At 35.1% G+C, this 22,923-nt stretch overlaps 8 protein-coding genes across 8 annotated transcripts; 5 read left to right on the forward strand and 3 right to left on the reverse strand. All coding sequences in view use genetic code 12, as the record gives it.

The window, feature by feature from the left end:
* Positions 1 to 1,644: 1,644 nt before the first annotated feature.
* On the reverse strand, positions 1,645 to 4,568 carry SPAPADRAFT_61925 (peptidylprolyl isomerase; the record flags this gene model as incomplete). Its single annotated transcript, XM_007376076.1, has 1 exon — positions 1,645 to 4,568. The coding sequence occupies one exon, from the start codon at positions 4,552 to 4,554 to the stop codon at positions 3,439 to 3,441; it is 1,116 nt and encodes a 371-aa protein (XP_007376138.1).
* Positions 1,705 to 3,405, forward strand: SPAPADRAFT_56219 (ubiquitin-protein ligase; the record flags this gene model as incomplete). Its single annotated transcript, XM_007376077.1, has 1 exon — positions 1,705 to 3,405. The coding sequence occupies one exon, from the start codon at positions 1,705 to 1,707 to the stop codon at positions 3,403 to 3,405; it is 1,701 nt and encodes a 566-aa protein (XP_007376139.1).
* Positions 4,569 to 4,626: 58 nt separating the features above from the next.
* SPAPADRAFT_61926 (uncharacterized protein) lies at positions 4,627 to 5,850 on the forward strand (the record flags this gene model as incomplete). The annotated part of the gene is made up of 1 exon (XM_007376078.1): positions 4,627 to 5,850. The coding sequence occupies one exon, from the start codon at positions 4,643 to 4,645 to the stop codon at positions 5,783 to 5,785; it is 1,143 nt and encodes a 380-aa protein (XP_007376140.1).
* A 357-nt stretch (positions 5,851 to 6,207) lies between these two features.
* On the forward strand, positions 6,208 to 10,798 carry GEA2 (Arf family guanine nucleotide exchange factor; the record flags this gene model as incomplete). The annotated part of the gene is made up of 1 exon (XM_007376079.1): positions 6,208 to 10,798. The coding sequence occupies one exon, from the start codon at positions 6,224 to 6,226 to the stop codon at positions 10,724 to 10,726; it is 4,503 nt and encodes a 1,500-aa protein (XP_007376141.1).
* Positions 10,799 to 10,880: 82 nt separating this feature from the next.
* On the forward strand, positions 10,881 to 11,684 carry URA3 (orotidine-5'-phosphate decarboxylase; the record flags this gene model as incomplete). Its single annotated transcript, XM_007376080.1, has 1 exon — positions 10,881 to 11,684. One exon carries the CDS (start codon positions 10,881 to 10,883, stop codon positions 11,682 to 11,684), a length of 804 nt encoding a protein of 267 aa, XP_007376142.1.
* Positions 11,685 to 11,739: 55 nt separating this feature from the next.
* SPAPADRAFT_56223 (uncharacterized protein) lies at positions 11,740 to 13,038 on the reverse strand (the record flags this gene model as incomplete). Its single annotated transcript, XM_007376081.1, has 2 exons — positions 11,740 to 12,886; positions 12,923 to 13,038. The coding sequence occupies 2 exons, from the start codon at positions 13,036 to 13,038 to the stop codon at positions 11,740 to 11,742; spliced, it is 1,263 nt and encodes a 420-aa protein (XP_007376143.1).
* A 338-nt stretch (positions 13,039 to 13,376) lies between these two features.
* On the reverse strand, positions 13,377 to 14,336 carry PEP8 (retromer subunit; the record flags this gene model as incomplete). The annotated part of the gene is made up of 2 exons (XM_007376082.1): positions 13,377 to 13,785; positions 13,840 to 14,336. 2 exons carry the CDS (start codon positions 14,334 to 14,336, stop codon positions 13,377 to 13,379), a joined length of 906 nt encoding a protein of 301 aa, XP_007376144.1.
* Positions 14,337 to 14,784: 448 nt separating this feature from the next.
* CSC25 (Ras family guanine nucleotide exchange factor) lies at positions 14,785 to 18,912 on the forward strand (the record flags this gene model as incomplete). The annotated part of the gene is made up of 2 exons (XM_007376083.1): positions 14,785 to 15,375; positions 15,442 to 18,912. The coding sequence occupies 2 exons, from the start codon at positions 14,888 to 14,890 to the stop codon at positions 18,821 to 18,823; spliced, it is 3,870 nt and encodes a 1,289-aa protein (XP_007376145.1).
* Between the last annotated feature and the right edge of the window lie 4,011 nt (positions 18,913 to 22,923).

Here is a 22,923-nt window from a genome sequence, read left to right on the forward strand (position 1 = left end):
ATAACCTATTTAACCTTGAACTGATTGAAACACTAGGCATAAGTTTAACTGATGATGCTCTTTTCTCATGCTTATCACTTTATCGACTTCATAACCTCAAACATTTGTTTCTTCACAATGGAAGCTGTTGTTATAAAGCTACCAAACTTATACCACACGATAGTTTAAGATTTTTGTGTTTGCATGATAAAGACGCAAAACGATACAATTTCTTTGACTATAACAGTCTTGTGTTATTCATAGGTACTCAAGAGAAATCATTAACAAAGTTATGTTTGCTGAGTGGGGTTATTCACTATATGAGACATTCATGGATAGATAAAGTCTACAAGTGTAACCATGAGGTTTCAGATACTGATAACATACGAAACTTGCATTTAATTGACCAGATTTTGAAGGGAAATAGATTTTCTAATTTGGATACCATTATTTTAAATGGTATTTACTATTTGATCAAAAGATATGGGACAGATATAAAGATTATTACTTTATAATTAATAGGTATAAGAAAAGCTCGGTAAGAAGTTAACCACCTAAAAATTCACGGGAAAAAAAAAAAAAAAAAGAAAAAAAGGATTCGCAGCCAAGTTCGGGGATTTGCCTTTAACTACTAGCAAATCTCAAAGCTATTGTAGGACTTACTAGATTTGGTAATATACCACCTATAGACATATCCATATACAACTATTCCTTCGTTTAATAAGAATTTATATCTTAAAGAGTGTGTTCTGATGTTACTGCCTGCATGGTATTGCAAATATTACTATTTTTCTAGTTTAATTGCAAATATTACTATTTTTCTAGTTTAATTGCAAAAAAATAACAAAATTTTACGTATCATGTTTGTGTTCATGTTTATGTTAATCCAAACCTAGATATATTGTCATAAATTACCCATGAAAGAATCCACAATTAATTATGCTGAAAATCTGACCTCCATTGGTGCCCTAGGCTCAGCGGTCATGTAACGTGTATGATACCCCTAAAAGATGATTAAATCCGGAATTCTTTTTTTATCACCGAGGGTAAGTGATCTAACTGCATATAACTATTGCTCTTGCTTATGTATGACAATCCAACAATATTTCAATAGAATTCCATGATTAACTTTATCAAAGAGAGAAAGGAGTTCTTATCCAGTTACCCGATATCACTACTTAAACGGGATATGTTCAAATTACCGATATACATAGCCATATGGATTTACGCATGAGCTCTAATTCAGTTGAATAGCGTAGCCTTTACCAATACAATACATCTGACACAGAACTAGATGATCACAATGTAACGGGGATCATAACTTCTCCTCCGACCCAACATAAACTCGGACAATGAAAAGTGTGGAGTTTCATTATCAATTTTCGGTCACGCGGAATCCGGAAAATTCTGGAAAGAAAGTTTATACCAAATGGTACCTTCTAGAATATTATCTTTGATAACCTTGAGGGTTTTCTTTTTCTGACAACGATAGTCATAGGGTTACTCTATGACAGATCTGGTAAATATTTTGTGACCTTAATTTTATACCATCACTTTTTTTTGTGTTATATTTCCGTATTACTAATATAGCCTTCATCCATACAAATTTTCTCGTGTTATTTAACGTGGATTAGTATCCAATTATTTTTGACAACCCCTTATTTCACCCACAGTATTAATTATTTATTCTTTTTTAAGCATTGATTCCTACTTTATAGATACAATATGGACAATAATAGAGATATAAATGAATCCAGGGATGACCCTGACAACAATACCAATACAAGCACCAATAACAACACTGGTAACAATGACAGTAACAACACTACCACCAACACCACCAACACCACCACAAACCCTAATAGAAGTCATAGAGTAGATATGGGAATATTTGAACGGTTTATTGACGTCCTTTTAGGACCAAGAAGAAATAACTCACATTATGTTACTTGGACACAAGCTAGTCCGCCTAGATCTACACCACCGTCACGGATTTCAAATGATATATCAGAAGAACTCACCAATGAGAATATACGAAGAGAGCAAGAGGAAAATGAAAGACAAACCGCATCTACTGACCAACCAAACAATTCCTCTCCACCCGAGGTACCTCCTGCTGCTAATAGCAACCCTAATAATAATAATAATAATGCAGATACCCCACCCACTAATAATGACACTACCGATGCCGATGATCCAAATCGTGCTATTGTAATCACGGTAAATTACGTATTTTCCGATGAAAATCAACCCAATAATCCTAACAGAGCCGGTTCTCTCGTCATGTCATTACCCAACAACGCGTCAAATCGTGATCCGCGTGTCATACAAGAGTTTATTAGATTGGCCACACAATTAGCATATACTTCAATTTTGAATGGAGTTCACAACCAGAAGGGTATTACATTAAAGACATTTTCAAGTTTCCCGGGTATAAAATTACAGGAACTAGATGAAAGTAATATATGTTCGATTTGTTTTGAAGTATATGAAGCATTGCATGTTGACACGGAGGAAGATAACGAAGATGAAACGATATCTCACAAAAAGAGAAGATTACACGATCTGTCAACATTTACTACTGCAAGTTCAACAAATCTGAGGTCGGACACAGCAGATACTGAGAATAATAATAATAATAATAATAATAATAACCAACCAGTTTTCCTTGCTGAATTGACTGAGAAATTCAACCATATTCCTATCAAGATGCCCTGTGGACATATTTTCGGCAAGGATTGTTTATGTGAATGGTTAAAGGAACATACTACTTGTCCATTATGTAGGTACAAAGTCGAAGAAACCGAACAAACTCGTCCAGTACCTCCACAAACTCAAGAAGCTAGAAATTTTACCATATTTACCCTTCCAGGCGAAAACAGTCCCGTTACTAGTCCTACTAATGTAACTGTTCAAAATAATATTTCAAATACACCATCAACAGAACAAGAAACGGCCCCAGAACAACCAGTGCGTCTACCTTCACCAGTGCCAGCAACACGTCCAGCATCAACACCTCCTGCACCAACACTTCTGCCTAGAACAACTAGCCATCCACCAATTCGAAGATTACTAAGAAGTGCTGGAGGTGGATGGAGAGAGTCTACTGAACCAGTATCCGCGAATGATCCATTAAATCATGTGATTGAATATTTAACTAGACAAAGAACACTTCGAACCCCACCTTCGGAACCATTATTCCCCACTGGAATGACTAGTAGAAGAACTGCCAATGGGATTGAAACTAGACTGACTGATGACGACATTGTTGATGGTATGGAGTTAAGAAGCTTGTTTGATGATTCTCCTATCCCTCGTGATGATCTGAATAGTAATGAGTCGAGAGAAAATGAACTGGATGAATCTAGCAATAGAGATAATGAACCATCTAATGATTCTAGAGAAAACGAACATTCTCACGAGTAATGATACAGTCTTTATATAAATGTATAGATCTATTTACGAAAAGAATTTTGCATATTTAGCCTTTTCTCTATTCTTTTCTTGCTCTATTAAAGTTTCATATTTTTCAACGGCTTTGGTTATAGCAGCATCTTGAGGCAAGATTTCTTGAGCCGCTTGTAAGTCCACCAATGCTTGTTTATACTTTTTCAATTCAAGCAAACAAGAGCCTCGTCTAAAGAGAGCCTTTGATTTGTCTTGACTAGTAATGTTACTCAAATCTAACAAATAGCTCGAATAATCAATTGCTTTAGTGTAATTCTTAAGCTGCAAACAAACTAAACTTAAATTCAAGTACAATTTCTTTTTCAAGTCCAGATACTTGTCAAACCATTCAGGTTCTTGATCTTGATCAGGAATATATTCCATAACATATCGAAGACATTTTCTATACTTTAAGAACGCCTTGTACTTTTCACCAGCTTTGAAAAGTAAGGTCCCGCTTTCTTTAATCTTGACCGATGCATTGAAGACTGACTCAGAAGACTCTTTATCTATAGTTTCATCATCATCAGGGTATTCTTCGTAGACATCTCCACCAATTGTGTCATAGCATGCATTGAAAATAGGCACTTCCATACCATCATTCCACTCACCACATTCATCAATCGTGATTGGAAGTTCAGGGACATTCTCCTTGTTTGTTTTAGCACGTTCAATTTCACGTACTACAGATTTACCATGGATGACTTTTCCAAAGACCGAATGCTTACCACTGAGATGTGGTTGTGGGAATGTTGTTATGAAAAATTGTGATCCATTAGCATTAACATCACCATTATTGGCCAGGCACAATAAGAAAGGGGAATCTAATGGCTGTGAAAGGTTTTCTCCTGGGATTGGCTTATCTGTGTTTTCTCCGTATATTGTAGATATATTGGCTTGGTCGAGAAAACCTGCTTGTATGACAAAGTTCTTAATTACTCGATGAAAAGTGTTGCCTTGGTAAGTATAGGATTTTCCATTAATGTCAATGCCTTTGACTAAGTTAAAGAAATTTTCTGATGAATTTGGAGCAAGGTCAGTGAATAGTTCAACCACTATTCTTCCGATCTTGTTACTTCCTATAGAAATATCCAAGTATGCCTTGGGCCTAACTGCTTCAATTTTCATGGTGATCTAGCGATGAAGTTACTCAGTATAAAATGTCTAAAAAAAAAAAATTGAATTCTTATATTTGCTATTGGAAGCATCTGCAACCATGTTAAGATCACAATTGAAGAGACAGGTCAGAAAGTACTCTAGTACATACGACACATTAGTTTACAATGCACAACAGAACATCATCCAGTCATTAGAGGCCAATGACAGATCTTCATATCTCTTGGCACAATACATTCCTGATGTTGCCCGTAATGCATTCTTGGCTATACGAGCATTCAATCTTGAAATAAACAAGATTAGCGATGGTGGACAGAACTCGTCTTCTATTGCATCACAGGCATCCAGAGAGATGACCGGGAGATTGGGTGTTTCTACCGTTGATTTAAAGTTTAAGTTTTGGAGTGATTTGGTTTCGCGAGTGTTTATAGAAGATCCATATAGCGAGAAAGACCTTGGTGAACCAATAGCGATATTGTTGAGAGATGCATTAAGAAATGATCTTAACTTAGATGTGGATTACTTGTTGAAGTTCTTGCAGACCAGGCGTTTGTTTGTCAAGGGAGGCACATTCCAAACCGTCAATGATATTTGTAGCTATGGGGAAGGAACTTACTCACAATTGAACTACTTGACTCAGGGGTTGCTACTTTCTCCTTCGATATCACCTTCATCTATACGTCTACTTGAATGTAGCACCGATCTTCAAGCGAAAATCAGTGATATTGCTGCCCATATAGGACAAGCTACTGCCGTAGGGTCTATGATTTTAGGATTACAATATTATGCAACCAGTAGAAACCAAGTGACCATGCCAATTGACTTGATGACCAAGTTCGACTTGTCACAAGAATCCCTACTTAGATTGTGCCAAGGACATATCAAGACAAATATGGAACAAGAAGAAATCAGAGACAAGTTGAAAAATGTCGTGTATGAAACGGCAATAACCGCCAATGATCATATGCTAACGGCAAGAGACAAATTGTCCAAAACCGAACAAGAAATAAAGGAAATCTTAAGCAGCCATCCACACGACCAATTGCTATCAAGACACGGTAAAAAGTGGAGAAGAAACATCCCTGATGTTTTATTTACTCCATTCATGGTGGCTATTCCAACCACTTTGTACTTGAATAGATTAGAAAAGTACGATTTTGACGTATTTAGTCCAAAACTCCAACAAAAGGAATGGAGATTAGCTTGGACTTCGTTCAAGAACTACCATCAAAGAATTGTATAGTCTTTTGTATATAGTAAATACTTCTTTTTAACATTTAGTATATTGTCAATGCTTACTGATTTGGTAAAGGACAGGTGGAAAATATCTCAGAAAAAAAAATCCACCCCAAAAAAACACACGTAAACCAACACCAAATAAGCAACCAACTCAGGAACAAGACAACCCAACACTAATTCGCTACTAACTGCTCGTGATCCGACAATAGAAGATAAAGTTTTATAGAGTATTTACAGTTGATTACATCTTATTTGTTTTTATACTTACTTAAACCAGTGTTGACACCGCCGATCCCTGATAACCACGTATATCATAATCATGGGAGATCAATATTCACCTTCTCCGACTCCGACAAGTCTGGTAGCTACCAGAAATTTCCTTAGAAACCACAACACTACCAATTACTTTCTCCATGCAACATTTTCACATCCAGTGGTAAGCATGAATCCCATTACATTAATGATTAATGAATGTATGACAATGGCTTCAGCTATGCGGAAAATGAATAGATGGAATCAAACTGGAGTTGCTGCTATTTTAGGAGCAGGTGACATCTTTGGTGGTAACAATGACGAGGATGGTATTAGCTTGGGAATCACATCTACTATGCCAGCAACCAATCATCCCCATTCTGAAGGAGGAAGGGGAAGCAGTGGCACTCATAGATCGTTATCAGACAATCCCCTCCTTGCCTCGTTCTTGCAGTTAAAATCAATCTTAAGTGACGCTAAAGATTTAAATGATATCGACAGTTTAACTTTATTACAACCATTTTTGTTGGTGATTAAATCTTCTTCAACTTCAGGTTATGTTACTACCTTATCTTTGAATGCAATTTCAAAGTTTTTAACTTATGGAATCATATCATTGAAATCAAAGAATATTCAAAGTTGTTTGATCCAAATCATATCTTCATTAACCCATTGTCGATTTGAAGCTGCTGATCAAAATTCAGATGATGCCATTTTACTCAAGGTGTTGAGATTATTAGAAGAAATAATCGAGAGCCCAATGTCTGCATTACTCCCTGATGAAGTTGTTTCCGAAGTGGTACAAATTTCCTTATCGTTAGCTTGCAACAAGAAAAGAAGTGAAGTTTTACGAAGAGCAGCAGAAATGGCCATGGTGTCAATCACCATTAAAATATTCAGCAAATTAAAAGAAATTGAGCCAGAACCAGAATTTAACGATGATTTACAAACTAATTTTGCTGATACGAGATTGCCTGAAGATTTGATCGGTGGTACAGACATAAAGCCTTCAGAAATTAATACTCCAAGAGATCTGAATTCAGACACTGAAGCTGAAACCATCAAAGAAGAGGAAGAAGAACAGGAAGAACCCGAGAAAGATCATACTGAATCATATGGTATTGTTTGTATTAATGAATTCCTTGGCATTTTAGTTTCAATGATTTCACCATCCAATCAATATCAACATATGGAAAGCACAAGAGTTTTTGCATTATCGTTAATGAACATCATTATTGAAGTTGCAGGTTTGGAAATCCCCAAACATCCAGCATTATTAACATTAGTTTCTGATCCAATTTCAAAACACATCTTGCAAATTATAACCACTACTGATTCTCCAGCACTTTTAAAAGCATCGTTACAATTATTCACCACAGTATCAATTGTATTAGGAAGACAATTAAAACCACAATTTGAATTAACATTGTCCCTCATTTTCCAATCAATTTTACCTGAAGCTTCAAAGAAACAAAATGATAACTTCACGGGTGCAAATGTTTCCTCAAGAAATTCCCTTTCTAAAGAAATGTTAATTGAATCATTAAGTTTATTATGGACAAGATCACCAGTATTCTTCACCCATTTATTCATTGATTATGATTGTGATTTTGAAAAATCGGATTTATCTATCAAAACATTGGAATTCTTGTGTACGCTTGCATTACCAGAATCAGCATTAATCACCACCGACAACGTTCCACCGATTTGTTTAGAAGGAATCTTGTCATTTATTGCCGGTATAAACAATAGAATCAAAGCTGCTAAAGATGATATCGATTCCTTACCTTTACATGATTTGATCCAAAGTCGGAAAAAGAAGACAGCCTTTATCCACTGTACAGAAATTCTCAACCAGAAACCTCTGGAAGGTATCAAAGCATTGGCAAAAGAAGGATTTATCAAAGATGAAAATGATCTGAAGGAAATTGCTCAATTTTTCTTTTCGAAATCAGGAAGATTAAACAAGAAGATCCTTGGTGAATTCTTGGCTAAGCCTGGAAATGGTGAATTATTTGGTCATTTTATAGATTTATTTGATTTTAAAGATTTGAGAGTGGATGAAGCTTTGAGAATTTTGTTAAAGACATTCAGATTGCCTGGCGAATCACAGCAAATTGAAAGAGTTGTGGAAAGATTTGCCGAGAGGTATGTTACTTGTCAAGCAGAAACTACTGCTGATTTGCCAGTCACTCCTTCTAAAAGAGGCAGTATTCCTAATGATAATGTTGAACCGGTCAGACCCGATAGAGATTCCGTCTTTGTTTTATCATACTCCATTATCATGTTGAATACAGATTTGCACAACCCTCAGGTTAAACAACAAATGCTTTTAGAGGATTATAGAAGGAACTTACGTGGGGTTTACAATGGTAAGGATTTCCCTGAATGGTATCTTGCCAAGATTTATCTGTCTATTAAAGATCGTGAAATCATTATGCCTGAAGAACATCATGGTACTGATAAATGGTTTGATGATGCTTGGCATAATTTGGTTTCTACTCAAGATTTCAAATCTGACCAACATCAATTAGAATTTGGTGGGGTTCAACTATGTCAATTTGATAAATGTATCTTTGAGGCTATTGTGGATAAGTTAATTTCTACAATTATTAGTATTTTTAAAGAAGCTTCTGATGATCATATAATTACAAGATTGATGTCCTCCATTGATAAAATTGCCAATATCTGTTTATATTACAATTTAACTGATTCCATTGATAAATTAGTTGATTCATTGTCCGATTTGAGTTCATTGTCCAAGACTAGTTTTGTTGATATACCAACTGATGATGGTATTCGTGAAGAGATTCCAATAACAGAGATTAGAATTGAAAAGAAGAATGAAGATATTATAACAGTTAGTGAATTGGCTGTATGGTTTGGCCGGGATTTCAAAGCACAATTGTCTACTGTGGTGTTATTCAGATTAATTAAAAAGAACGATTGTAAGATTTCCCCATCTTGGTCAAAAGTTATCAACATTATCTTGAGATTGTTTGAAAATTGTTTAATCAACCCAAACTTATTTGGCGAATTCCAAAAAAAGATTAAACTTGGTCCATTACCTAAGGTCAATGCAAGATATATTATAAGAAGAACAAAACCCTTGAATAATTCAGGATTATTATCTACATTCTCATCATTCTTGAAAGGATACTCTGATAATCCACCTGAACCAACTGATCAAGAAATTGAATCTACATTGTCAACGATTGATTGTATTAAATCACTCAACATTCCGAATATTTTCTCGATAATTTCAAAGGGATCACACGAAGATATATCAATGTTTGTCAAGTTATTATTAGAATCATTTCCCGAATACAACGATAAGTCTAAACGATTCTTTGAAACTGAAGTGTTGTTCTTGTTGGAAATTTCCGTATGTTTCTGTTTATTATTGAACGACAAAGACCTTATTGACAGTGTTCTTTCAAAGATTGACATTTCCCATATTTCCAAGAAAGGGCAATTGAGGATCATCGCTTATGAGTTATTATTGATGAGGTACAGTGAAGGTACTCCAAATTTGATTGACACAGTCAAATCAATTACTAGTTTTGATAAGGAACTTATCACCAAGCAGGGAGCTCAAATTCTTCAACCTTTGTTATCTTTAGTTGATGATGATTCTTGGTGTTGTAAGACATTACTTGTAGAAGAAGAATATTGGAAGGCACTTAGATCATTTGGATCTATCCAAACTTATGCTGCGGATATTATTAGATTCCTCGAAGGAATCATCAAATCTTCAAATGATATTACTTCAGAAAACTACGTGTCAATTTTGGGTTTATTAGATGAAATATCGTCATTGGGAGCAATGGGATCGCAATTTGAACAAGAAAATGAAAACTTAGAAAATACCAACGTTGATAGTGAATACTTCCAAGAATTAGTCAAACTTTCCAAAAATTCAATTAAATTGACTTGTGATTTAGGACCAATTGTTCAAAAGAAGGAATTCAAAGACAAGGGATTATCATATTCATTACTTCAAGCATTAGCCCACCAATGTTTCAACCCATGCCGTGAGGTTAGGAAGTTCGCCGTTAAACTGCTTCAAACAGTAGCATTATCTCTTGAAATTAGTGGCGATGAAACCATTACCGCATATGGCATTTTTGAATTTGGTTTGTTCCCATTGTTAATTGAATTAACTAAACCAGAGGTATTACAAACTGATATCAATGGGTTTGCCTTAACTCAATATGACACATTTTCATTGGTAAGTCGAGTTTTCTTGAAGCATATTGATGATTTCAAAGGCAATGAGACTGAAATTGTTTGGTTAGGATTACTCGATAATTGCTTGAAATTTCACCAACTCAGTGCTAATAGCAAAACTTTATTCAGTGAATCTGGTTCGGAATTACTCAAGAATATGATTTTGGTCTTGGAAAGCAATGGTTCTTTAGGACCTGAGAAGGAAGAAGTTTGGAAAAAATCTTGGGAGGTAATTGGATCAATTTATCCTGATTTACGTAAGGAGTTACTTTCTAATGAAACTGAAGATGTGGAAGAGAAAGTAGAAAACAGCGAGGATCAAGATAAGATAGAAGGAAATAAGGAAGATCCTGAGCAAAAAGTAGTAGGGTTGGAAGAAAAAACGGAAATTTCTACTCCAGAAGTCCATACAGAGGACAGTAACTCTACTGATAACATTGTAGAACAGGATAATCAAGTATAGTTATAGTTACAAATGTATAATAGTATATCAATCTGTCGTTTAGTAGAGTCGTTTGAATAAAGTCTCACAAAATCCAAAGAAATTTTTCAGCGCGATGATCTTCAATATCTCATACTTCGATAACCAATACAACAACAACAATAATAGTAATAACATGGTTAACAACAAGACATACACAGAAAGAGCTAATGTCCACCCATCTCCAGTGGCACAACGTTTGTTCAATTTAATGGACTCCAAAAAAACCAATTTATGTGCTTCAGTTGACGTTAGAACTACTGCTGAATTCTTAGCCTTGATTGATAAATTAGGTCCATTTGTTTGTTTAGTCAAGACCCACATTGATATAATTGACGACTTCTCCTATGAAGGTACCATCAAACCATTATTGGAATTATCCAAAAAGCATAATTTCATGATCTTTGAAGATAGAAAATTTGCTGATATTGGAAACACAGTTAAGTCCCAATATACCGGTGGTGTCTACAAAATTGCCCATTGGTCAGACATCACCAATGCCCATGGTGTCACTGGTGCCGGTGTAGTTCAAGGATTGAAAGAAGGAGCCAAGGAAACTACCGATGAACCAAGAGGGTTATTAATGTTGGCAGAATTATCTTCCAAGGGTTCTTTAGCCTATGGTGAATACTCAGAAAAGACCATTGACATTGCTAAAACTGACAAGGAATTTGTCATTGGTTTCATTGCTCAAAGAGATATGGGTGGCCGTGAGGAAGGTTTTGATTGGATTGTCATGTCTCCAGGTGTTGGTTTAGATGATAAAGGTGATGGATTGGGTCAACAATATAGAACCGTAGATGAAGTCGTTTCTACTGGTACTGATATTATTATTGTGGGAAGAGGATTGTTTGGTAAAGGCAGAGATCCACAAGTTGAAGGAAAAAGATACAGAGATGCTGGTTGGAATGCTTACTTAAAGAAAACCGGCCAACTATAATTCTATATACAAAATAAATAAATATATACAAAAAAGACACACACACACTGTAACTTCATGCCTGCAAAAGCTCATACTCTTCAAAGTTATCAGCTAGTTTAGTTCTCATCATTTCGAAAACTAACAATCCTACCGAAGTTGCCGGGATAGTTGTCAATGCATTTCTAACAAACCCTTTATATCCAGCTTCAATCCATGTAACTCCCGATTTTCGTTTCATTCTCAACACCTGGTTAAATGTGTCTATATAAGAATTGTAATACAAGGTAATAAATGGCTTTGTACTGTGTTTTGATGCAGAATAAACATCTAATGCTTCCAATCTTGACAAATGAAGTTTTTGGATTTTGGAAAGCGGATATTGAACAGCCAATAAAGAACATGCTGCTGATGCACCAGCCAATAATACAAATGTAGACTTTAACAACCTTTCCAGCCTATACCTTTCCAATTTCTCCATTTTTTCATCAACTTGTTCTTCATTCCATTTAAATATCTTTTGCAACTTTCTTTTGATAATTTCTTCACTTCTATGATACCACATAATAGTTCGATGAGTTAAATCATACCCTTCAGTCTTGACAGTTTCAAAAGTTGAAAAATAAAATGCAAAACCAAAACTCTCCTTTATTAACGAAAACCCATATCCGGCAAATACACCCACCAATCCAATTTCCTTTAATTTATGTAGACCAAACACCCAAAGGTTTCTATGAGTTCCTTCCAACATCTCTGAGACAGTCAGTCTAGTATATATGGCATCAACAGGTGCAGCAGCCAATGACTGTACTGCCCCGGCGATAAATCCAGCCCTCCACGTATCAAATGGAGAATACCAATTGAACTTTGCCGGCGGAGTTTGATGCTTTTTGTTATAATGATCCAATGTTGTTAAGTATGTGGCATACAATATTAATCCTGTTGCCGAGTTGGCTATTAAAGGCGGTAAAACGTGGTCTGGGATAAATTTCCATCCTTCCTTTCTAATCACTTGGAATAACATCGCCAACGATGAATGAGTTCTAAATCGATAAGGTTTCTCCAGGAGGTTATGATGTTTATTAGCAAGAACTCTTACTTGTGCTAAGTAATCAAAACGAGATGGCCTAAATAATTTGACTGGAGTCCTCAAATATAGACCTTGAAGTTGGTAGATGATCGCTCGTATCCCTGCTGCTGACAACGAAACGGTTTGGTGGCTTCTTTTTTTGGGAGCATTCGTACCATATACATCATACTGGTCATCAAAAATGACCGAATCATTATAAATGGGTGCACCAGAGAAGATGGAGATTAGATTCGGTGCCGTGATGGATCTTGGCTTGCCATCCTTTATATTAGGTGCTTCTTTCATGTACACCAAGTTCTTTCACACTCAACACACTGTTCTTTATCTATAATTTAGAAATATTGAATGTCCGCTGGGGCAATTGGCTTCTATATCATTTGTGGTACAGATCAATAGTCGGTACGAAATCCGCCTTCGCTTTAGCTCACACATACTCCAGTAACCAAGCCAAAATCAAATTTTGCGAGGTACACGACTTCCCAGAAGGGGCTTCTGTTATCTTTTGGAGAATTGGGTTTAACATCAACAAGGCTATTTCTGGTTAAATTTCGAGTAGTGTAAGAATTGAAATCGAGTAAGAATTACTAGATTGCCCAAACATGTATATTTAAAATAGCAACATATTACTGTTCTCTATAAAGTATTATCTCACTTTGTTTAAAATATCTTCTAGCATCTTCATCAATCAACACAAGAGAAAGATATGTCCTCGTGGAAAACTTTTTATTAACATCTCTATAGGTTGGTATTAAGTCAAATCCATTCAAAAATAGTCTTATTGGAATCGTTTCCCCTTTTACTGGTGCTCCATCCATTATTTCAAATCTAACAACTGTTTCACTGTCAGTGATTTGATTGGGAGGCGCCCCGACTGTTTCCCTTCGGATAAGAGATAATTCCATATGCTTGATCTTTAATCTCACTAATAGAAAATAAATCCGTCCCACAATCACATCAGTTAGTGAAAATCGAGATTTCGAGTATTCGAATTCAATATGCAAACAATCTTCGATCCCAACATCCATTTTCACACTATGTGCCTCCTTATTCGAAGCAACAGCAGTTGAAGACGAAGATGATGATGACCCTGCTGCTGGAATAGTTGTAACTGCTGGTGTTTGTGGAGCACTATAATGGAAAACCCATAATTCCTTCTCTCTGGTAATCTCGGCAGAAGACTTTCTCAAAACAGTAACCTTAAGGTAATATCTCAATTTTGCATTTTTGCCCCTATAACTCTCATATTGCTTCTCAACATTCTTGAATTCAAAAGGATATGATTCTGGGTGAGTCAATTGAGCGGGTGCTGCCAACTCAGTTGCCAATGATAAAAACTCAGAAGACACCAATCCATCTACATTGGTATCAATTGAACCCAATAATTGAACTTTAACTCCTAAATGTTCAACCTTTCTTCCATCTCTAGTTCGAAGGGTCACTGTACCTTTAACTGATTCTCCATCTTTATAAATTGGCAACTTTTCCATCCTCCCTTGTGGTGTTTTCACATCTACATGCTTTCTTGATTCTTCATTATCTAATCTGATCTCAATATCTAACGGAGCTTTGAAAAAGATGGACATATTTGAATTGCCAAATGCTTGTATTTCCTGTAGAAATATTCGATTTTTTGCCTCGCTGTTTTTCTGGGTATTTAACTTTATAACAAATGTTGTTAGTGGTCAGGGGGGCACGGCAAATTAATCAACTCACAAGTAATGAATTAATATCAATTGTAGCTATTTGAATCAATTGCAATTATTTGACTAGATTAATTCAATTTTTACCAGTATGTATATATGAAGTAGAATATTTGGGAACCGAAAATACTCTATGATAAGAAAAGTTCTCCCAAAGGGTGGAGGAACCAGCGGTCAGGGGAGCCAAAAAAAAAAAAATCCAAAAAAACTGAAGTACACATCAAAAATACCACGCCTAGAAAGGATCAGGGAATTGCATATCCACTTGAACAAAGCTCGTCCTAATACCAACCGAAAGAGAATTACCACTTATAATTAATTTCTTTTTCTTTTTCCGAAATTCACAAAGAATAAGAAAAAAAAGGTAAACCAGACCTAAAGTCAGTGTGTTAAAATTACTACCTGGTGTATCAGTAATTAAAGCAGAGAGCATAATGTCAAACCAATTCAGTGATGAAATTGCTCCGGATATGGTGGGTCCGCATGATCCCAAGTCATCAAATAATGAACCATTAAAACATTTAGATACTGTCATTGCTTTGTACGATTTTTCTGCCACCCAACCTTCACATTTACCCTTAAATTTAGGTGATACTGTATATGTTCTATCCAAATCTAATACTGGTTGGTGGGATGGTGTTGTTATATCCCCAAATGGAGAGCTTCAAAGGGGCTGGTTCCCAAGCAATTACGGAAGATCGGTCAACTATGTTCAGCCGGTTTTGAACAAGTTGAAAAGCAACAAAGAATTGGATTCAATAACAGCAGCCAACACAGCAGCAAATGTATTGATACCCTCATTCACAAATTTGCTTCAAAAGAATTTAGGTGATTCTGAAAAGAATAGCCCGTCCAATACATCAAGAAAGAACTCAGTAGTAAGTTTTGCAAGTTCAGAAACAAGTATTCCATCGGACTCAAAGTTTCAACAACAGCAACAACAACAGCAACATCATCAACAACATGATCCACATCATCCGCAACACAGGACACTCTCGATAGCCGAGATATCAACTCCAGAGAACACACCTACATCACAATCTTTACAAGATGGATTAAATGAGAATGATGAAATAAACCCTAAAGATGTCGAGGAAGCAGAAAGGCTAGCCGAAGGGTATCGAGAGAAATACGGTAAAAGCGTTACTTGGATTCCTAAAGTAACCTCCAAAGGAGATTTTATCTTTTATTGTCAACAATTGGATATTTACTGCGAATCGCCTCCTATGTTAGTATTCAATCCCGATGACATTACTCCTAATTTTGAATATCCTTCTCCTGAAAATTTATCGGATACTTCAATTGTTCATGTTCAAGGCTCTCAGTCTGCTGCAAATGTATTGGGAGCTCGTGCAAACTCTTCAACAAGTTTTGATGCATTGAAACGTGATTCACATTCTTCCATGGCAACTCAAAGCTCCAGTTCATCTTACCACCATTTCAACAGACCATTCTTTGCAATGGATAACTTATTTTATGACCATTCTACTGATATAACCCATTGGAGTGATTTGCGCAAGGAAGCTAACAATGTTTTGGACTTCATAGCAAGATCTTTAAGAGATCAAAACAGACAATTATTCGGTACTCATTTTTCGAGGTTGAATGTATTTATTTCAACAATTTTATCCTGCTCAAGGTTGAATCAAGAGGATTTCGTTGGTACTAAGTATAGAGATTCTATAAGAAGAAAGTTAAAAAGAATAGGAACTGCATTCTCTCAAATATATGTTAACGCAGTTTTACATCTAAGGGTCTTACACAATTCCGAAGAGACTTCACAGGGCCAGCTATTTAGCTATGACATATCAACACTAAATAAATTAACTAATGTTTCACCACCAGCTGCTTCATCGGTCCAAGGAGTTTCTGAATCTGAAAATAAAGATGCTGCCCCAACTAAAACTGAACAAGGATATGAGAGTTATATGCATCAATTGAATTTTGAAATTGAAAACTTAAGATCAAATATTAATTCCTTGGTTAAGATATTTATTAAATTAAGTCGCGGTAAAAAGACCAAACGTTCAGACTATGACTCTTCTGATGCTTCAGATGAAGAAGGTGATGATCGTTTTGATGTTTTACCCCAAACTAAACCCAGATTCTTAATGGATGAGTTCAATGGTGGTAATTGGTGCAACCCATTTTTTTCAACTAACAATCCTGCATTAAACGTTAGTGGAGATGATTTAAAAAATCGGTATCATACTAAAATCATTATTGACCACCAAGCCTACGATTCTGTTTTCCAATACATGGAGGAGATGACCAAGCTAAGTGAAGAGACCTTAGAGTATCTTGATCCCAAAGTTCAAGAGATGTATTACTATAATGCTACATTGAAGAATGAGCGAAACACTCAAATCTTACGATTAGTTTACAAGTATCTTTATCATGCAAGCTCAATGATAGATTTGATCGAGTCATTTGATTTTACTGTCTTCTGTCTTATTAAGAGATACTCATCAAACGAAGGAGATTGCTTAGACCCAATGAAAGAATCATCATCTTCACTCACTACAAATACAGAGAATAATTCAGCCGAAGAAAAGGCATCAAATTCTAAGTTGACATTTGATTACCCAGTTGTCTTAGATTTCTTCTATTTGAAACAAGAATTTCATGACTTGATATTGAGGATAATAATGTCTACACAGTCATTGACATTAGAAGATCCGGAAGTGTTTAAAGGTCTTAGGGACGAAGATGCATTATTTTACAACCGAGATACCCTAAAAATTCCTACGGAAAAGGCTTCTTTATTGTTATCTAACATCCTCCTGGAGAAAATCAATAACCTCAAAGGTAATGCCATTTCCATCAATCCAGATACATTATTATCCGATTACTTATACGATGGTCTTAAATCTTGCGATGTAATGTTAACTATTATTCAACAGTTGATTGAAGAACGAGAAACTATTTTGAACTATGCCACAAGAGTGATGCATGATGATTTTGATGTACAATTGTTAGTGATGGAACGTAATAATACTATTTCTTCCGAAAAATCAGATGACCATTCATACTACAGTGGAGGTCATAAGAAAACTAACGATGTTCCGTGGTATCTTGAAGGTGATGATGAGTATGATCTATTATTGGACGTCAAAGGAAATATAAAGGGTGGAACAAAAGAGGCTCTAGTGGCACATCTAACCCATCATGACATGTTTGATAGTAACTTCAATGCTGTGTTTTTGTTAACATTTGCATCAATGATGAGTTTAGGGGAATTTATTTCACTTTTGATAGCACGTTTTAATATTGAAGCACCTGAGGGGTTGAGTTATGAAGAGTACAACACTTGGATTTCGAAAAAGCAGAATCCAATTCGATTAAGAGTAATGAACATTATGAAATTGCTAGTAGGGAAACATTGGTCTAAGTCCTACTTTAATGTTTCAATCTTGAGGAAATGGTTCAATTTTGCACAATGTGCACCGGTTCAATCGTATTCAGTAGGGAGAATGCTAACTCATGATTTACAGAAATTGTTGCAAGGAGAGCAAATATATGTCGAAAGAGAACCAGTTATTCCAGACACAAAGCCCCCAGCGCCATTAACGAGAGGACCGATATTAGGAAGAAAAATGAAATTGTTGGACATAGATTATGTTGAATTGGCTCGACAATTGACGCTTCGAGAATTCAGGCTATATTGCAAAATTACAAAGTTTGCATGTTTGGCCAAGGTATGGGGTAAGAAGTCCGGATTAAATGAAAGCATTGATGATATCACAGCATTCATTAAGGCTTCAAATCAATTAACAAATTTTGTTGCTTATATGATATTGCGAAAACAAGACGCCAAGAAGAGAGTACAAATAATTCGTTATTTCATTCAGGTTGCAGAGAAGTGCCGTCAATATAATAATTTTTCATCAATGACAGCTATTATTTCGGCGTTATACTCATCTCCTATTCACCGTTTAAAGAAGACTTGGAAGTTTGTTACTTCAGATTCTTTATCGCATCTTCAGAACATGAACAAATTGATGAACTCATCCCGTAACTTCAACGAATATCGTGACGTTTTAAAGTTTATTGGATCAGAACCCTGTGTACCATTCTTTGGTGTCTATTTATCCGATTTAACATTTGTTTACCACGGGAATCCCGACTTTTTAATTAATAGAACACGAATGATTAACTTCGCAAAGAGGGCTAAAACTTGTGAAATCGTTACTGGAATTGATCGTTTCAAAACCATTGGCTATAATTTTCAAGAAGTAAGCGAAATTCAAAAATACCTTGACTCGTGGTTTGATAAATGCCCTCCTATCGAAGAACAATATCAAATTTCCTTAAATTTGGAACCTCGAGAACAGGCTCCAAACACAACCAACACAAAAAGACACAATTAGGAATTGTATATAACCTTAATAAAACTTGTAATTGTATCCTAAATAATATTCTCGACCTAGTTTACTTCCAAACAAAACAATTAACGTTGACTGCGTAGCTGCCAAAACCAACTAGTACTTTCTTAGCTAACTATCACAATTTGTGATACGCAACATGAAACTATAGCGCTAATTAAAAACTAAATAATAACTACCACATTACATCTTATAGATCACACTACTATTATAACATGATTAATATCTCCAAAATAATCTTCAACAATCAATATAATTCAGCTAGAATCAAAATTAATCTGAACAACTATTAACTCTAGCTCATATACTTCGTACAAATTCCTAAGTATTCTAATATAGATAAGTAATCACATAATCCATTGCCCAATCTACTAAACCAAATCACATCATATCCTTCTAAAGTAATCAACACTAAATATATGCCAGCTCTCAGGCAAACCTAAGGTTCAAAACAAAAGCAAACATAATATATATAATCAATCAAACATTACAGACTATTATCTTTCACCACACATTTAATATCAAGCACCAAAAACAAAAAAATTACCAATTTTCTTACCTAATCGAAAATGACTATGATACGATAGTACATCATCATATACTAAAATATAATACCTACTAGAATAGGCTGCAAAACAAAACAAAATTAAAAAATACACTTTAAGCAATGATAAACACAATGCTACAATCATTATTCTGCACAATCTCTGTTAAACAGAAAACCATTCGCACACTACAACAACCTGATTCCCTACAACGTAAATAATAAAAATGAACACACCTAGAACAATTTTTAGGCTACATATATTGAATAGGAAAATTGAACCTTCCGTCTATATAGTTAACTTCAAAACCAACCTCCTTGTATCAACATGCTACCCTTTCAGAACATTGAATCATATAACACCACCGTCTGAGGAAAGCACTTGAACAAAAATACTTCATACATCTGCTTGGTTACACAACCGCTAATTCAAATTGATTCATACACTATTAACTTGGAATCATATTCTTCCTTACTAAAATGAGATATAAACACATTACTTCTCTCCAGTACCTTAAAACATTCATATAACTTTCCGAATGCTACTTCCTACTTGCCAAACGTGCTCCAAAATGCTTGCCATGAAGCGCTACTTAGGAACGGAATACTTGTCAGAGCGTGACTTCAACATACCTTTATCATGGTTAGAATATTAAACCAAATATTAATATAGAATCTATTTAATAACCTCATACCTGTTATTATCACTAGTACGATTAAATTATATCAACAGGATATCTACTACGATATCTCAATACTTCAAAACCGTATACAAACAAATAGTCACTTCTGCAAATTATGCTTTACTTCAGACTTATATAGCTAACCTGAATATACAACTGTGTATATTGCAGACCTTGCACTGTGGTTGTTCACAACTATTTAGGCCGAATACCAACTTATTTGCCCTTCAAAAGTTATATTTCTATCTACTATATGACAGCTCCAACTGATACCCCAATTCTCTAACATACAAATCAGCTCATGGTTTCTTAATTACGAAGTCACATATGAAACGATGCATCGGTCATAATAAAAGTGCTTCGTCGATACATGGAATAAAGTCTAATACTTGTTGAAAACATACTATATTTAATATCCTAGATAGCTCTCACTTATATAACGTAAACGTATAAAGTTAAACAAAAGTTTAACATGAAATAGTAATACAACCCCACTTGGACTCTGGCTACTAATATCGTAACTATTATTGCAGATCATGCTATTTATGTAAATGTTCCAGCAAACCATATTATAAAATAGCCTATGCAATTCACTTATTAATTATCAAAACAGCAGCTTTGGTCTCCAACAAACTATTTTATCCTGTTGAAGTAAGTACTTGATCAATACTTTTCATGAAAGGACGTCTATACTACTCTTTTCAAACCTCCAATAATTTAAAACCAAATAGTTTTAACAGCGCGATAAGGTATTCATACTGACATTATATTACCCATGCTTTTTATGGAATTATAACAATTTAATATGATATCTGCGCTATATAACACCTGTTCCTGATATTATTTTCTTAAATAAGGCAATAGAGTTAGTTAGTATGAATTCTTCTAGATCAGTTTAAAATATAGTATCTTTTCCACTACTAGTATTCCGCGGTTAGCAGCATCATTCAATACTTTAACACAAGCGTCACCAATACAATATTCGAGTATTCTCACTTTAAGGAAATATCCTGTCACTACCTAATGTAGGATCTCACATGTCTTTCTTCTACTAAGATCTAAAGCTTTCAGTGCAATAGTTCAAGTAGGTTTTCTAACTTCGTTGGTGAATGGCATACAAAAGTTACTTGTTTAGCTACAAATAGTTTGGATATTATTACTAATTGTAGGTGTGATTAGAACCGCTGTTATCGTTACAAGTTGGGAGACATGTTACATATTAGCATCGATGTATTTAATTTGTCTTCGCTTTCATTGTGGGTTTGTTTTGTCAGATTCGAGGTAATAATCTAGGTCCTTGTTTTGGATTATACTCATTACTTGAAGTTCACTACTTTGTTTCTCTACTTTCTAATTAGAGAGGAGTTCTCAGTAGAGATGCCTGGATTAAAGTAGTTTGTGTTCAGCTTTCGAGTAATAATCTCAGGCACATTCCGGAATTTAATGGATATAGAATCAGTTCATGGTTCAGTGTTTACAAAATCTAGGTTGTTAGTACACAAGTATATTGTCCATTCAAGGCTTTGAGTTTCAAATTATTGCTTAACATTCCAACATGGTGTTATTTACAATTGTTTGCTCACATCTGCTTGTGTTTTTTTGAATGGTATCAGGTTCACCAATGTTAGTTTTTGTGTATTCTGCGTTCAACTGATTTTATTGAGAGGCTGCTACATTTTTTACTTGATTAGCTCTTTTTCTTAAGTTTGCAGTATTATTCCGAAGTTACTAATTTGAATTTCCTACAAATTTGTTATTAACATTTGGTAGCGTATTACATTCAAATTGGAGACTGTGCTTAGTTAGGTTCATTGCCACCGCCATGATATAAGAAGGGGTTGTTTTCAATTTCAATTTACAAGACATTAGGACAGGAGAGAGTTCAGTATAGATGTTGGGGTGTATATAAACTTGTTACTAAGTGAACTGAAAGATTAGATTCTTAAGGTTTGAATCCCATAGATTGATCTCGTTTTACGAATCATTTGGCAAGGTTTTTGGTAGTTCTATGCTTGTTGTGGAGAGAACTTGGGTATTTAGAGCTGGTTGAGATAGTTCTAGAACCAGCTTTCAAGAAAGAGGTTATCTATTATTCGAATAAGGAAAGTGGTGCTAACACTAATGTTTAGTTCATATTCATTTTGCTTGATTTTTCTCTGGTTGCTGTTCTCAGTATCACCAGGTAATAATACTTTTATCAGACTTTATGAAAGAGCTAAGAGCTTTGAATGGATTCCTGATTGTATTATTTTATTGTGTTTGCTATCATTCAAGACTTTGGTATTTATTAAAATCGCTGTTCAATGTTTGCATTTTCGAAGAGGTAATAAAAGAAATCAGGCACTTGTTATAAGTTGTACTAGTGAGGGAATTTAGTTGAATTATTCTGATCTAACTGGTATTGTTTTGTAACTGGGTGAAGATGGAACAATTGAGTGGACTAAACTTGGAAAGTTCGCATCGATATTCTTTATAGCTTCTATTTCTCATTTGAGCGGCCGAAATGGTGTTTGAAGTAGCAAAAATCGATATAACATGGGTGGTGATTAAGATGAATGGGAAATTGTTCTCTACTTCGAAGCATGAGTCTCTGGATCAAACAATATGTACTAATTTTTCTTCATGATATCTCATTTACATGTAATTCCCGACTAGTTGCAACTATTGCTGCTAGCCACATTAAAAAACAATGGCATTATAAACCACTACACTGTGGTGTTTGAATCACAAGTTTGACACAATGATGCTTAGCAAGGCTATTATTTGCAGGTTGATATTTAATAGAAGAGTACCTTGGTTAAACCTAAGCTTCTTTGATTCTTACGTCATTTCACACTAGTTGAGCAGTAGGATCATTG

The sequence above is a fragment of the Spathaspora passalidarum genome (genome assembly GCF_000223485.1).
Source record: "Spathaspora passalidarum NRRL Y-27907 unplaced genomic scaffold SPAPAscaffold_5, whole genome shotgun sequence".
Classification (NCBI taxonomy): Eukaryota; Fungi; Ascomycota; class Pichiomycetes; order Serinales; family Debaryomycetaceae; genus Spathaspora; species Spathaspora passalidarum.